General features: G+C 38.8%; 1 protein-coding gene across 7 annotated transcripts in view; it reads left to right on the plus strand.

The window, feature by feature from the left end:
- The window catches only part of PATJ (PATJ crumbs cell polarity complex component), a 370,533-nt gene that overhangs the window by 202,586 nt on the left and 151,020 nt on the right, over nt 1-16,927 (plus strand). For all 7 annotated transcript variants that reach the window (XM_059374941.1, XM_059374937.1, XM_059374938.1 and 4 more), the window contains one exon: nt 12,244-12,440. In XM_059374941.1, the coding sequence (XP_059230924.1) occupies nt 12,244-12,440 (197 nt within the window). The remainder of the gene's footprint in view (nt 1-12,243; nt 12,441-16,927) is intronic.

Raw genomic sequence — 16,927 nt, forward strand, 5'->3', positions numbered from 1 at the left:
GTACTTTGTAGATAAACTGTTTTCTAATTGTGTGTTCCCCCATTGAATGTTTACCTTACCCCATATCCCTCATTATCAGAGGGATTTGGCAGAGTGGTCAGTTTTCTCACAACATGAAATAAGGGATTGAAGTGAGATTTATGAACATAAGAGGTGAAAGTAGCTCACCTCTAACTTCCGTTTATTGGGCCTAATTGCCCCAATAGCTGAGACTTAGAATACTTAAGCTAATCAATGAGCACGTGGGGATTCTGCTCCTGATTTCACCATTAGTTTGTGATTAACCTCAGTGATCCTTGGTATCTTGTTTGTGGATGCCCTGGCCTGGTTTCCTTCTCTCTCCAAACAAATTGTGTTTCTTATGCTTTTAGGTACTGAATATAGAAGTTGAATCTTTGCTGTTATGTGACTGAAAAATCCCAGTCATATTGGGGATTTCTTATGCTTTTGATAGTACCTGATTCAAGCCTTATTCTTGTTTGTGTGTTTCAATTGTTAATTTCTATTTATAGATTCATATAATATGATCATATTTATATACTAACAAAAGCACCTACATACAGCATGTTAGAGGGAAGTGTGTTTATTTGTTGTTATGTAAGATATAGTTTCTTTACACTGACTTATTTTCATTATTTGCTCTATTTGGTCTGGACTTTGACTTGAGATTTGCTCCTTACTACTGAAGTTCATATGCTGTTTTTTTATGATTAGTTATGATTTTTTTCACGTGTTTTTATTTTATTTTATTTTTTTTTAAGATTTTATTTATTTATTTGACAGAGAGAAATCACAAGTAGATGGAGAGGGAGGGAGGCAGAGAGAGAGAGAGGGAAGCAGGCTCCCTGCTGAGCAAAGAGCCCGATGCGGACCCGATCCCAGGACCCTGAGACCATGACCCGAGCCGAAGGCAGCGGCTTAAACCATTGAGCCACCCAGGCGCCCCTTTTCATGTGTTTTTACTTCTCAAATCCGCATGTGCTTGCCAACTCATAGAGAATTAAAAGTTGGTAACTGCATAAAATTAGATTGAAATGTTTATTATAACCTGATTATTTAAAACTGGGATCCTTCTACTTATTGTAAAGGAAATGTATTTATATATTTTCTCTGTATTATTTTTTGTTATTTAAAAACAGACCAGATAACTAAATGCTTCTGAAACTGTATCAGATCATTATTCTGGTGTGTTGAACATTTTCTATTAAAATACTGGGCAATGACTTGAATTAAGTTTCTTTCTAGGGAGAAAGGCTCTGTTACTTAGCAACACCTGCTATCCTGTGATGATAGGAAAACACCCTGAGATCACAGGAAAGAAATCTTACTGGCTTTTTTCGACAAGGAAAAGACATTGTTGCTTTGATACAGAATTACGAGCAACTTGACATTCCTTTCTTCAGTGAGCACTGTCACGAGGCTAGAAAATCCATGTTTAAAACAAGCATGACTGTTCAACTGAGAGAAAAGACTCCTCTCTCTCTCTAGTTATTCTAGGCTGATGTTCATTCAGGGGAACTTAAAGCCTGGTCCCAACAAAGTAGGTAGGTTCCTTATATCCTAATGTGATTTGTATTTAGAAATGGAAGGGTGTCTACATTATTTGAGATTACATTATTTGAGATAGGAACGACTGCCACTTGACTTATACATCGTGAAAAGTCATTGAAAATCAGCACAAGGTTCACTATTTATCACAAACATTTCCAGAAAATGCTAGTGATGGGGATGGTAAGATCCTAGATCGTTGTAAACACGTGTACTATTTTGTTGCTGAAAGCTGATACTTAACATAATTCCTGCAGGTATGTACGTGTGCTTGTGTACTGGAAGCAAAGTATGGGTTCTGCCCTCTTAATTTCAGGGGAGAATGTCAATGGCTCCACCTCTTTAACTGTATTGTTTGTGAAACTGAAAAAAAGATTGAAGAAAACCATTCCCTTCATCCGTTTTCTTCCCACTTACTGCCTTCCTCAGTTGAGGAAGTACCCCTTGCTTAGCTACCCCTGGAAACCCCTCCCAGTTGCCCCCAAAGCAAATACCAGGCAGTATAGGGTTCCCCTACAGCAGAGCCTCCCCCTCCCCACCGTCCCCCACTGACACTGCGGAACAGTTAGTGCTGACTCAGCCGGGGGAGCCCAGAGGAGCCCGACTACAGCTGCTCAGATTCTGAATTAACAAGCTGGCATGCAGTGTCTTGATTTTTCAAAGATGAGTGTTCACCTCTGCTTTTCCCCTGCAAAGACGAACTTTGTTTTCTTCCTCCCCTTTTGAAAATCTTGCTCACCTTTTATTACAGCTGCAGAGTAGAGACGAGTAGTCATGGAAAGGGCAGGAAATATCTGAGATAGGAGAGGGAGGGAGGCAACCTGAGTGGGTGGGAGCTAGAAGCAGAAAGGCGGAGACTGAGATCCTAAAGTCACCTATTATACAGTGGAAACGTTTCTTATTGTAATCCTGAGGCGTGATCATGGAAGCAGAGATACTCTCAATATTCGATTAGTCTTGTGAAGGATGTATTTAAAGACTGCCTTATAGGGTGTCTGCCTGGCTCAGTCGGTTAAGCATCTGCCTTCACTCAGGTTATGATCCTGGGGTCCTGGGATTGAGTTCTGCATGAGGCTCGTTCCTCAGCAGAAAGCTTATTTCTTGCTCTGCCTGCCATTCACCCAGCATGTGCTTTCTCCCTGCCAACTAAATAAAATCTTTAAAAATAAAAGCTGCCTTAAATTTTGGCATCTGTGAACTTTATGGTCAACTGTCATCACTGTAGAAACAATTTTTGTATTGCATGGAAGATTCATCTGATATTTACAGATCTAAGTGCCCATGAGAATCATCTCAGGACCTTGTTACAAAGAGAACTTTATGCGATTACTAAACTTCACTCCGTGTCATTGGTTCCAGATCTCAGCGGGCAGAGCCCAGTCATGATTCTGTTTTATAGGCTCTAAGGATGTTATTACCTTGCAATTCTAAGCAGACTAGGCCTGGGAATCACTGTCTGAGCTCTTTTGGGGGGATCCTCTTCTTATTTAAAATTCTCCCAGTCTAAGAGATAGTTGTGGTGTGATGAAGAAAGCACAGCACTTGGACTCAGCAGACATGGCCCAAACACTCACCAAATCACCTTTCCTCTCTGTCAGTCTGCTATCGTACAGATGGAGGTGTTTACCAAGGTATAGGGACATGGCAGGCTATGAGATGTTTCTTTCATGTAAGGAGGTACTGTGTGCATTCTAAAGATAGTTTCTTTAACTGAGGGGAGATCTGAATTCTCATTCTTCAGAAATGTTATTGGATGGGGTGCCTGGGTGGCTCAGCCGTTGGGTGTCTGCCTTCAGCTCAGGTCTTGATCTGGTGGTCCTGGGGTTGAGTCCCAGGGCAGGCTCCCTGCCTAGCGGGGAGTCTGTTTCTCCCTCTGCCTCTGGCCCTCCCCCTGCTCATGCTGTCTTTCGGGTCCTTGCTTTCTTGCTCATAAATAAAAAAAAATTTTTTAAATGTTATTGGAGAAATTGAACATGATTTGGTAGAGAAAGAATTTACCCATATGTTAGCAGACTGTAGTTTCTAGCTGTTAATTAGCTTCATAACCTTATACAGGATTTTCATTTCTTCAGTCTTTTATTTATAAAATAGAATCTGGGGGTGACAGCGGGGAGTTGAGATAAGAGAATGTAGGTTTATGTAGTTTCTTTGTTTTCTCTGAATTAAAGGTCTGATTCTGGGACATGCCACGCCTGTGGTGTTTGCTATAGTTTGTTCATCTCTGATTGCAATTCTCTATTCTTCCCAAATAAACCCATTTTTGCTGGTTAAAAAAAAAAGTTTAATTTCACACTTTACTAGCACACAATTTTAAAACCACCTCAATGGTGGCTTGAATCCAGACAAACACTGGATTCAGTGGTGGTATTCCTCTGCATCTTGTCCCAGGGCTCCTCAGAACGAGTAACTCTGGGAAGAGAATGTTAGGGACAGTGAGGCTAGCCCCTTCCCCTAGTGATTCCCATTGAGGACTGTGTGCCTACTTCCTTCATGTCATTGTTGGGGTTGGAGGGATGAGCACTGTTTCCTTTCTCAAGGCTCAATTCTCCTCAAGACAGACAAATTTAAAGAAGAAACAGCTTTGGCACTAACTGAGGCTAACTTAAAACTTCAACAAAATTAAATCATGGAAACAAAGTCATGGCTGTATTTTTCACTTCACATTCTTGGGACCCTGTATCCTTAGGCATTTTTAGCTAACATCCACTTTCAGAGTAAGAACCCCATTTTACAAACAAACTGCTGTCTGTGGAGGTTCCATAGTTGGTCCAAGGAACCAGGGATGTTATAGGCGTGTCCTCTAGGGTTGACTGAATTCTTCTGGCCCTTCAGCGTCTGCTCTTCCTGTTCTGCCACAAGAACATACTGATTCACCATTTGTAGCAGTTAATTTGAGTTGTTTATAACTCAAACATGGAGCCATATTTTACTAATGGAAGGTCCCTCTTGCCATTAATCATTGAGACGTCTAAACATTTGCATATATGGTTATCGGCCATGAAGGTTAATTTTTTTCTCTGAAAGTTGAACAAGTCAGACAAGTTTTGAACCTGGAAGCCTTTTTATATTAATATTACACTGAAGCTTTTCTCAGCGTCTTTATTTTTTTAGGCTTCAGGGGCAGGGAATCACACTAAGTATAATCCTTCATATCATGTTACCATTGTTAGTCTGCTGGGATCCCTCACTAGTTGTTTTTGTTCTCTGTATTCCTGTTTTTTCCCACCCACCATCATTAACAATTCTGATGTGTTAAATATTTCTGACTTTGAGTATGTACTTCCAAAACATGTATTATTTTTTTGTGCAGTAATCTTAATTTGCATAATGGTATTGACCCACTGTTTTCCTCTGTTTGAAAATCTCTGTGTCACTACTTCCAGTTAATTATTTCTGCTTGTGATGTCCATCCGCCACATTTCCTCTATCCGCTCTCCCACTGACGCATACTCAAATTACTGCCAACTCCCCTGCTGTCTCCAATAACATCCCCTAAAGACCTGTGTAAGAATTTGTTAGGATATTCCCAAGAGCGGAATTGCTGGTTTGTAGAATATGTGTATGCTTCACTGGATTGAGTACTGTCAGATTGCTGTCCAAAAGGCTGTGCGATTCAACACTCCTAGGGCAATGCCAAAGATTCCTGTTGCATCTTCCTCATAGCTTCACTAAGGCTTAGTGATGTAGCTTTCAGATATTTGCCAGTCTAATAGTAAAAACTGGTATCTCACTGTAATTTGCATTTCAATAATTACTAACGGACTTGAGCATTTTTTCCTAAGTCTGTGAGCTTTTTTTTTTTGTTTTTTTTTTTTAAGATTTCATTTATTTATTTGACAGAGAGATCACAAGTAGGCAGAGAGGCAGGCAGGGAGAAGGAGAGGCATGCTTCCTGCTGAGCAGAGATCCCAATGTGGGGCTTGATCCCAGGACCCTGAGATTATGACCTGAGCCAAAAGCAGAGGCTTAACCACTGAGTCACCCAGGTGCCCCAAGTCTGTTAGCCTTTTGAGCTTTGTATCTTTTGACCAGATTTCTATTGAGGTTGCTAACCTATTTCTGCTTCTCTGTTTATTAATTCCCTGTTTGTTTTAAATATGCAAATATTTTTTTCCTGTTGTATTTTTATTTGTCAGTTTAAGTCCAGAAAAAATATCTTCTATTCTAGTTTGCCAACAGTTTGGAGTTTAAAAAAAATCTTAACTAGATAATGTACCTTCTCAAATGCTTTTCTCTGTCTATTAACATAATTGTCCAGCCTGCTTTAATTTATCAATGTGATAATTTCCTTAAAAAAATTCCTGATATTTAGCTATCCTTGCATTCCTGGAATATGCCCTTATTTATAATATATTTTTAAGTTGAATCATATAAAATTGCTGTTTCTTAGGTCAGAAAAGGGTCAAATACTAGCTATATCATAGAGATCAAATTAATATTTCAATATGCTTTCAATTTAATTATTTTTAAAAATAATTTTACATCTATGACCCTAAGTTAAATAAGACTATAATTTTCTTTTCTTGATTTGTCTGTATTTTTGGAAGGGGAATCAGGATTATACCAGCCTCAAAATATGAAGTGGATAACCTTCCCCCCACGCTTGTTCTGGAACAGCTTATATAGATGTAATTGATTAAAACTTGAAATCTGACAGAATTCCAGTATAAAACTATCTTGAACTGAGGGGGAAGGGTTGTTATTTTTCTTAAAGGGAATATCCTTGACTACCATTTCAGTTTCTTTAATAATTTCCAGTTTATTGCAGTTTCACATTTATTCTTACACTAAATATGGTACTTTAAATTTTGAGGAATTTATCTGTCTCCTAGATGTTCAGGTGTGCCAGCATTTCATGCCAATCCACTATTTACAATTTTCTTATTTTATAGATAGGTCTGTAGTTGTTTCCCCTTTCTAGTTCAAGAATTTCTCTCATCTAATTTTTTCCCCTGATCAGTTTTTGCAGTGTCTGTCTTGTTAATGTTTTCAAAGAACTAGGTCTTAGCTTCATTGATCCCTATTGTAGTGTTTTTGTTTTGTGGATTGTTCGGTTTTGATTGATGGTGATGGTTCTGTTTTCATTAATACTTACCCTTGTTTTACTCTTTTCTCTTTTTCCTTTGCATTTGCTAGGTAGCTCTTTTTCTAACTTCTTGGGCTTATTATTATTTAACTTATCTTGTTTTCTGAAAAAATTGCTCCGAACTATAACTAGCCTTCTAAGTTCTGCTTTAGCTGAATCCTTCAATTTTGACATCTAAGTAACATTTTTATTCAACTGTTAATACTGTATTTTTAAATTTCCTTTATTGTTCCCTTTTAAGTCTTGAACTTTTCACTAACATTAATGTATTTCTAGACACCATGGAGTTTTAAAGTTATTTTTTGTCATTAAATTACAGTTTTTTCATAGTTTTATTGTACTGTCTGAAGACCTAGTCTATATGATACTGATTCTGTAAGAGTTATTGAAAATTCTTTTATGGCCCAACACACAGTCTATTTTTGTAATTTTTCTGTGTATGCCTCCTCAGATGTATGTATTTTCTGTCTGATGTAGCATTGTCTTATATCTGTTACATTGAACTTAAGGATGGTATTAAAGTCTTCAGTATCTTTTTAAAATAATCTTTCTATTTTATTATTTTCTGAGGAGATATATTAAAATTTTTAGTCTATTTTTTTTTCCTTAGCTGTAGTGGCATTTGCTTATTTATTTATTTTTAAGACTTTATTTATTTGACAGACAGCAAGAGAGGGAACATAGGCAGAGGAAGTGGGAGGAGGAAAAGCAGAATCCCCACTGAGCAGGGAGCCTGATGTGGGGCTCAGTCCCAGAACCCTGGGATCATGACGTGAGCTGAAGGCAGATGCTTAATGACTGAGCCACCCAGGCACCGCATGTAGTAGCATTTCTTAACTGTCTTACCCTGCACCTCCACCAAACAAAGCAGATGAAAGCATTTAGTGGTCTGGTTGAATCTGGAAAAAGAGATCTTACAATAAGTGTCCCCTCAAGGCCCATCCTTGGGGGGACCCCAGACCACTTCTGCAGAATCCCCAGTTGGAATTTCCATAAACGCTGTACTGTAATTTCTTACCACCAACCCACCAACTCAAAGAATTTTCAGTTGATATCTGAGTGGATATCCTTCTCCTTGCTCCACCACCATATATGCTTCTCCACATGCATTCTGCCTACAGGATTTGTCTTTTCATAACAAACTTCTGTACCCTGTTCAAAACCCTTCACAAATTCTGCTGTTTCTGTCAGATCTCTTTTAGAAAACACCAGTTCTTAAAACTGTGAAAGAAGTTAAAGTTCATGCAGTTAATTTAGTAATTATTCCGTGACCAGCCCTTGTGGTGATTGGAACTTCTGTTTGAACAATTGTAATTGTCTAATATTTATGGTATTTGTTTGTTTACCTTATGTTGCTATTGTAAGCATCTTATAATGCATGTCTTATAGGTCTCTATTCATTAAAATACCCACATAGTATCTTATTCTTGGTTGACCAACAAAAACACTTTGAACTTATTTATGTGTTAATATAATTAATAATAATTACTTGTTAATATAAGCTTGTTAATATGACATTATTTTTTCCTATCTAGAAGGCATTTTTGTTACATTTTTACTCTATTTTGCTAAATGTGTTCTTTATTATTAATAATAATATTTATCTGTGAAAGTTAAGATTCCTTTTTTAAAATTCTATTATCACATTATCTATCTCTCTCATTAACATATAATGTATTATTTGTTTCAGGGGTACTGGTCTGTGATTGATCAGTCTTATACAATTCACAGTGGTCAGCGTAGAACATACCCTCTCCAGTAGCCATCACCCAGCTACTCCATCCTCTCATTCCCCTCCATTCCACTAACCCACAGTTTGTTTCCTGAGATTAAGAGTCTTTTATGGTTTGTCTCCCTCTCTGGTTTTGTCTTGTTTCATTTTTTTCTGTCTTCACCTATGATCCTCTGCCTTGTTTATCAAATTCCTCATCTCAGTGAGATCATATGATAATTGTCTTTTTCTGATTGACTTAATTCACTCAGCATAATATCCTCTAGTTCCATACATGTTGTTGCAGATGGCAAGATATCATTTTTAGATGGCTGCATAATACTCCATTGTATCTATATACTATATCTTTATTCATTCATCTGTGGAGTTGTGGACATTGCTGCTATAAGCAATGGGGTGCACGTGCCCTTTCGGATCACTACATTTGTATCTTTGGGGTAAATACCTAGCGGTGCAATTGCTGGATTGTAGGGCGGCTCTATTTTCAACTTTTTGAGGAACCTCCGTACTGTTTTCCAGAGTGGCTGCACCAGCTTGCATTCCCACCAACAGTGTATCCTCACCGGCATCTGTAGTTCCTTGACTTGTTAATTTTAGCCATTCTGACTGGTGTGAAGTCGTACCTCACTGCGGTTTTGATTTGTATTTCCTTTTTTTTTTTTTTACGATTTTATTTTTTTACTTGACAGAGATCACAACAAGTAGGAGGAGGGGCAGGCAGAGAGAGAGGAGGGGAAGCAGGCTCCCCACCGAGCAGAGAGCCTGATGGGGGGGTCTATCCCAGGACCCTGGGATTATTACCTGAGCCTAAGGCAGAGGCTTTAACCCACTGAGCCACCGAGGTGCCCCCTTGATTTGTATTTCCTGATGCTGAGTGATGTTGAGCACTTTTTCTTGTGTCTGTTGGCCATTTGGATGTCTTCTCTGCAGAAACGTCTGTTCGTATCTTCTGCCCATTTCTTGACTGGATTTTTTCTTCTTTGGATGTTGAGTTTGATACGTTCTTTATAGATTTTGGATACTAGCCCTTTATCTGATATGACTTTTGCAAATATCTTTTCCCCATTCTGTCCATTGTCTTTTGGGTTTGTTGACTGTTTCTTTGCTGTGCAAAAAACTTTTTCTCTTGATGAAGTCCCAATAGTCCATTTTTCCCTTGCTTCCCTTGCCTTTGGCTATGTGCCTAGGAAGAAGTTGCTGCTGCTGAGGTTGGAGAAGTTGCTGCCTATGTGTTGCTCTAGGATTTTGATGGTTTCCTATCTCACATTGAGGTCGTTCATCTATTTTGAGTCTATTTTTGTGTGTGGTATAAGGAAATGGTCCAGTTTCATTCTTCTGCATGTGGCTGTCCCGTTTTCCCAACACCATTTGTTGAAGAGACTGTCTTTTTTCCATTGGACATTCTTTCCTGCTTTGTCGAAGATTAGTTGACCGTAGAGTTGAGGGTACATTTCTGGGCTCTCTATTCTGTTCCATTGCTCTATGTGTTTGTTTTTGTGCTAGTACCATACTTTCTTGATGATTACAGCTTTGTAATAGAGCTTAAAGTCTGGAATTCTGATGCTACCAGCTTGGCTTTTATTTTCCAACATTCCTGTAGCTATTTGGGGTCTTTTCTGGTTCTATATAAGTTTTAGGATTATTTGTTCTGACGCTGTAAAAAAAGTTGATGGCATTTGATAGGGATTGCATTTTGATAGGGATGGTATTTTGATATGGATTGAATGTTCACAGTACTTATTCTTTCAGTCCCTGAGCATAGAACATTTTTCCATTTCCTTGTGTCTTCCTCAGTTTCTTTCATGAGTGTTCTATAGTTTTCTGAGTACAGATTCTTTGCCTCTTTGGCTAGATTTATTCCTAGTTATCTTATGGTTTTGAGTGCAATTGTAAACGGGATCGACTCCTAAATTTCTCTTTCTTCTGTCTTATTGGTGTATAGAAATGCAACTGATTTCTCTGCATTGATTTTATATCCTGCCACTTTACTGAATTCCTGTATGAGTTCTAGCAGTTTTGGGATGGAGTCTTTGGGGTTTTCCACATAAAGAATCATATCATCTGCAGAGTAAAAGTTTGACTACTTCTTTGCCGATTCGGGTGGCTTTTATTTCTATTTGTTGTATGATTGCTGAGGCTAGGACTTCTAGTACTATGTTGAACAGTGTTGGTGATAGTGGACATCCCTGCTATGTTCTTCATCTTTGGGGAAAAGCTCTCAGTTTTTCTGCATTGAGAATGATATTTGCTGTGGGTTTTCGTAGATGGCTTTTATGATATTGAGGTGGGTACTCTCTATCCCTACACTTTGAAGAGTTTTGATCAAGAAAGGATGCTATACTTTGTCAAATGCTTTTTCTGCCTCTATTGAGAGTATCATATGGTTCTTGTTCTTTCTTTTATTAATGTGGTGTATCACATTGATTTACAGACATTGAACCGAACTTGCAGCCCAGGAATAGGTTGTGGTGAATAATTCTTTTAATGTACTGTTGGATCCTGTTGGCTAGTATTTTGGTGAGAATTTTTGCATCCATGTTCATCAGGGGTATTAGTAATTCTCCTTTTTGATGGGGTCTTTGTCCAGTTTTGGATCAAGGTAATACTGGCCTCATAAAATGAGTTTGGAAGTTTCCCTTCCATTTCTATTTTTAGAACAGTTTCAGAAGAATAGGTATTGATTCTCCTTTAAATGTTTGGTAGAATTCCCCCTGGGAAGCCGTCTGGCCCTGGGCTCTTGTTTGTTGGGAGATTTTTGTTATTGGTTCAATTTCCTTTCTGGTTCTGGGTCTGTTCAGGTTTTCTCTTTCTTCCTGGTTCACTTTTGGTAGTTCATACATCTTTAGGAATGCATCCATTTCTTCCAGATTATCTAATTTATTGGCATACAGTTGCTCATAATATGTTCTTATAATTGTCTGTCTTTCTTTGGTATTGGTAGTGATCTCTCCTCTTTCATTCACAATTTCATTTTTGGGGGTCCTTTCTCTTTTCTTTTTGATAAATCTGGCCAGGGGTTTATCAATCTTATTAATTCTTTCAAAGAACCAGCACCTAGTTTCATATGATCTCTTCTAAGTTTCATTGATCAGTTCTACTGTCCTTTTGGTTTCTGTTTCATTGATTTCTTCTCTGATCTTTATTATTTCTCTTCTCCTGTTGGGTTTAGTCTTTCTTTGTTGTTCTTTCTCCAACTCCTTTAAGTGCAGGGTTAGGTTGTGTATTTGAGACCTTTCTTGTTTCTTGAGAAAGGTTTGTATTGCTATATACTTTCCTCTTAGGAGTGCCTTTGCTGGATCCCAAGGTTTTGAACAGTTGTGTTTTTATTTTCATTTATTTCTATCATTTTTTAAAATTCTTCTTTAATTTCCTGGTTGACCCATTCATTCTTCAGTAGGATGCTCTTTAGCCTTCATGTATCTGAGTTCTTTCCAACTTTCTTCTTGTGATTGAGTTCAAGTTTCAAAGCATTATGGTCTTATATTATGCAGGACCAAACACTTTCTTGGCACAGAGCTGATGCTCTGTATATATTCTTTGTTTCCCACTCACCTCCTCTGTTTTTGGAGGGAGGTAGGGAGGCTAGGGTTTCTACAACATTGTGTTGACTGTTTTGGGTAAGAAAGGAATGCACAGCATCTCTGGGCTCATGTGAACCTGAACAATCAGAGAACATTTTATTGGTGAACTAAAACTTTTTAAATGGAGATGGAACAATTAACTGTAACCTATGTAAGGTGATGAATGACTCCAACTACTTCATTCTCAAAAAAGGACCATCATGGGTCAGGATGGGGACATGCTGATGCTTTTGTAATGTAGATTTAAGTGCTCTATTTAATTTTTTTATCCCCCCCCCCCTTTTTTTTAACAATAGAAAAAATCAGGCAAAGATATGCAGACCTACCTGGAGAATTGCACATTATTGAGCTTGAAAAGGATAAGAATGGACTTGGACTCAGCCTTGCTGGTAATAAGGACCGGTCACGCATGAGCATATTCGTGGTGGGAATTAACCCCGAAGGGCCTGCTGCCCTGGATGGGCGAATGCGTATTGGAGATGAACTGTTGGAGGTAAGGGACACAGATTTGTAATTTCTCTTTTGGTAAGGTGCAGAGGTGAAGGGGACAGTCCGCAGGAAAATGAGGTGATGGTGAAGAATGTTAAAAATTATGTTTTCTTTCTTTATTCAAAATCACTTTCCAAAGGAAAAACAGAAATCATACTGTCACTTGGAAATGTTATTTGCTGTTTGAATAAGACCTGATCTTGCAAAATAATTTAGGGACTGTTAAGTTAAAATCTCATGAAGCCTATTAAAAAGAATAGAATTTGTTTTTAACATAAAACTCAAAATGTTCAAAACTAAATTGTGTAGTAACCTATTAGTATTTATCAAATTTTTCTTTAGCTTTAGAATAAACCGTAAATATGGCATTTGTTTTTGTTTTTGTTTAGTCTTTTGGGAAGGTGTTAGAACCAATAGAACTTTGTGAACTGGTTGTCAGGGCTTGGTTACTACCTGTGAAGTTGGTGATGTGGTTTAAGACCCATTGATTCCTTATTTAGGAACAGGATAGAGATTAAGAGAGGCTAAGGAGATGCTGGTCCTTTGCGAATTACTCTCTAGATGATTTCTTTCTTTTTTTTTTTTTTTTAAAGATTTTATTTATTTATTTGACAGAGAGAGATCACAAGTAGGCATAGAGGCAGGCAGAGAGAGAGAGAGGAGGAAGCAGGCTCCCTACTGAGCAGAGAGCCCGATGCGGGACTCGATCCCAGGACCTTGAGATCATGACCTGAGCCGAAGGCAGCGGCTTAACCCACTGAGCCACCCAGGCACCCTCTCTAGATGATTTCATCAGTAATCTTATTTTATTCTTATTTTCCTCAGCTTAAAGTCAGGGTTTCTGTTCCGAGTCGATCTCACTTTGATGTTCGTTTGCTGTTCCAGTCCATCATTCAGCCAACATCGTTAGAGTGTCTCTTGGGACTGTACATGGAAAGAAAGAAGAATACATCTAGTCCCTTCTTTCAGAGAGCTCACAGTCTAGAGGAAGGAAACAGAAAAGATTATTGCACTGCAAAATGAAAAATATAATAATCAGAAGGACAGCAGCAGCAACTAATACATACTCAATGTCTGCTACGGCAACCTCTTTTTCTGGTGGGGTCACAAAGGAAATAGTGGTGCTGGGACTTACTCTCAGGCAGTTCAGCTTCTTAGCTTTTGTTCACCAGTGCACTGTACCCTCTTGAATAAAATGCTCCAGCCCTTGGACATCTAAAGATCTAGAAATCACAGAGACACTGAGTATCAGACTGCTGACTTAAAACAAGGGTTTCTGATTTTGCATTTTACAGTCACCCCTAATCTGATTTGCTTAATAATAAATACAGCCCAAACTGGTCAGACACCACTGTGAGACCATTAGTATCACACCTCTCTCCCAAGCCTCAGTACTTTCTCCCCATCTTAAAGATCCACAAAGAAATCACTTCTGGAATCACCTTCCTTGTTCTTTTGTAATGCAGCATCATGAGAAGGACCCACCTTGGGTAGTAGCAGTGACCAGCATAATCATTAAATACGTAAAAATCAAAGGCAGCCCAATACATATTAAGCAATTCATCACTTGAAGTTTGTTTCCTTTGGTTGATGCTTGGAGACTCCTTCGGTGATGAAATTAAAGTGATGGTCATCGAGCTGAAAGTGAAAAATAATTTTACTGAGTTATTACTGGGACTTCACCTAGGTGCTCCCACACTTGTATGTATACACACTGAAGTGTATCCCACACTTCAGTATTCTTAACTGACTGAGCCACCCGGGTGCCCCCACACACTTCAGTATTCTTAAGAGAACTGTCTGGTAAGTACTCATCATGTCCCCATTTTATGGATTAGAAAACTACATAAGTCACTTGTCTAATACAGAACTATGTTACTAAGTTTGGTAAGAACCCAGGCTTGCCGGACTCTGAGATTCATGTTCCACTGAAGTATACTGTGTTCCCCGTGGTGTGTCCACCAAACCCCATTCGTTTAGCTCCATGAGAATCCAGATTTATGATGCTCTGGTCTTTAGGAAATCATGTATCTGAAGTTACTGTGTTGTGTCATATGGATCTAGGCATGGGTTTCCTGTCTTGCATGGTATATGACAATGTTCCAGAGGCTGTAATTTAGAACATGAAGATTCTAGTTCTAGTTTCTCTATTTTACTAAGACTCAACATGGAATAATGGCCCATGGGATCTAGACCAACCGGAGCACCAATATTTTATTTCTCTGCCTGACATTTGTATTAGATGTGGGTAACGAATGAGCAGAGGCTGCAGAGCAATGAGTGTGTTACAGTCCATAGACAGAAGTCTGCCATGGGTACAGGGCAGCGAGTGCTGAACTTGGAAGAGCTACTTTAACTTAACCCATTAGTTGTATTTCAGAAGGGGCATACTGCACACAGTGCACTACACATAGCTGACTGTTGATTAGATCACATTTCCTCCCTTACAGACAGAAAATTCAGGTCTCTGTTTTCTAGGCCAGAGGCTGGAAGAGCTCATTGTCTAAAAGCAGATATTAATATCTTGCCATAGTGGACCCCACCTAGTCTTTTTTTTTTTTTTTTAACTCTCTGAATTTGGCCCTTTTGTTGCTATTCAGCAACTTGATCTTCTTGTGGAAATGGAAAGGGCAAGAAGAGCAAACGTCAATAAATTGACCCTCATCTACTCCCCATCGATTCTCTTGTCTTTAAAAAAAAAAAAAATTGATAGATACATGTTGTAACATACATCCTAGCCTCTCATATCTTTGGTTAGTTACTTATCTCCTCTAACCCTCAGTTGCCTCTTTTATCAAATGAAAATTACTTATTCAGCAAGTATCTTGCCATGCATGTGTCATGTAGGAAGCAGTATAGGAGCAAGGTGCTGATTTTACATTGGTGAACAAAATCCATAGTACCTGTTCTCATAGAGCTTTCAGTCTAGAGATTGTATAGCATAAACTTCAGAGGGCATTGTGAGAACTAATGAGAGAAGACAGGTCAGATTTTGCCATAGTATCTGGCACAAAGTAATACATTGCATCTGATACTGTTTGTAAAATAATATTTTCATATGGATTTGTGTATTGGGAGTATTTTTAGTTTGTGTGAGTACATGTGTCTCTGGAAGTGTGTCCCAAAAGGAAGCAATCATCTTCCTCAAGAGCTTCATGTAGCATCTTAAAAAACCGAAAGAACAGAAAAATGCACAGACAGGATTCTTAGGCAGTTATAATCCATCGTCTCATGTGACCTTTGGCTCTCGGTCAGGGGTGACGGGAAAAAATTTATGTGGGCAAAATTTCCCTTGTTTCTTTTTATAGCTGAGAAAAAATTTAATCATTCCTCTATAATATGTGAGGAATTTGTATACCACATGATATCAAATCCAATGTCCATTCGAACTGAGAACAGGAAATTGACTTAATGAGTATTGGGAAAGATACAAGCCCATGTTAAAATGGCTGTTCTTTGGATATTGCGGTGTGTTGGGTTGTGGAAGGATACTGCATTGTGTGGGAGGCTTTTATAGAGGGCTTTTAGATTATACTTACTGGATTTCTGGGCTAGAGCAAATCTTGTATATTTGCTCACCTACCCACACTCCATTTATTTTTGCGGCTTCTCTAGGAGGTCAAGGTAACTGTGTCTTGATTGTTTCTAAAGCTCCACCGTTTGTTCTTACCATTTCTTAGGACTGCTTTGTTGCTGTTGTTAATGTTCTTGCTCAGCTGTGAGCCTCCTTTTATTTAGAGTGGATCGGACTTATTTTCAGGCCTAAATATTTGGCTAATTTGTAGAACTTAGAAAAGAACTTGGTCGAACACGCTTCTTTGAAGTCAGAAGCTCTGCTTCTTTCCGAGAGCCTGGCCGTGACTGATTTTCTGCACGCCAGTGGCCAGCAGTTTTGTTGCTGTGGGACTGCATTGTTAACAGCAAAGGAGCAGCCAGCGAGTTCTGCCAATCGATGGCCCAGTTCATGTATAAAAGAAATCTCAAATTAAGCCCCCAGAAGACAATGTGATTAAATCTCAGCTTCTTTACTCTTTACTGCGATGCCAGTGTGGGGGGTTCTGAATTAATTTCAAAAGGCATTAGCATATAATTACCATGTAGACTGGAATGAGACTTGCACCAGAGTATTGGCTTTCCCTGAGCAATTAGTCCCAGAAAATACACAGGCCTGGGCATGGTGCTGTCCTATGAATATAGGATTTATTTATAATCTTCCCTATAGTGCAAGTGAGGGAAGAGCGAGTGGATAACATCGGGTGGGGGATTGGAGTGATCTGTCGGGTTACAAAAGCAGCCAGAAGCAGCAGTGTGGGGGACACAAGCCAGACCAGGGACAGGGCTAGCACAGAGAGCCGAGGCTCATCTGCTCCCACACCCTGTGAGACAGATCTCGTGCGTTCCCTTTGAAACATTCACCTGCAGCAGAGCCAAAGCTAAATGTTGTTATTTTCCCCATGTCTAATATGTTTACTTAAGACCCACTGCAAATAA

The sequence above is a fragment of the Mustela nigripes genome, chromosome 14, assembly GCF_022355385.1.
Source record: "Mustela nigripes isolate SB6536 chromosome 14, MUSNIG.SB6536, whole genome shotgun sequence".
NCBI lineage: Eukaryota > Metazoa > Chordata > Mammalia > Carnivora > Mustelidae > Mustela > Mustela nigripes.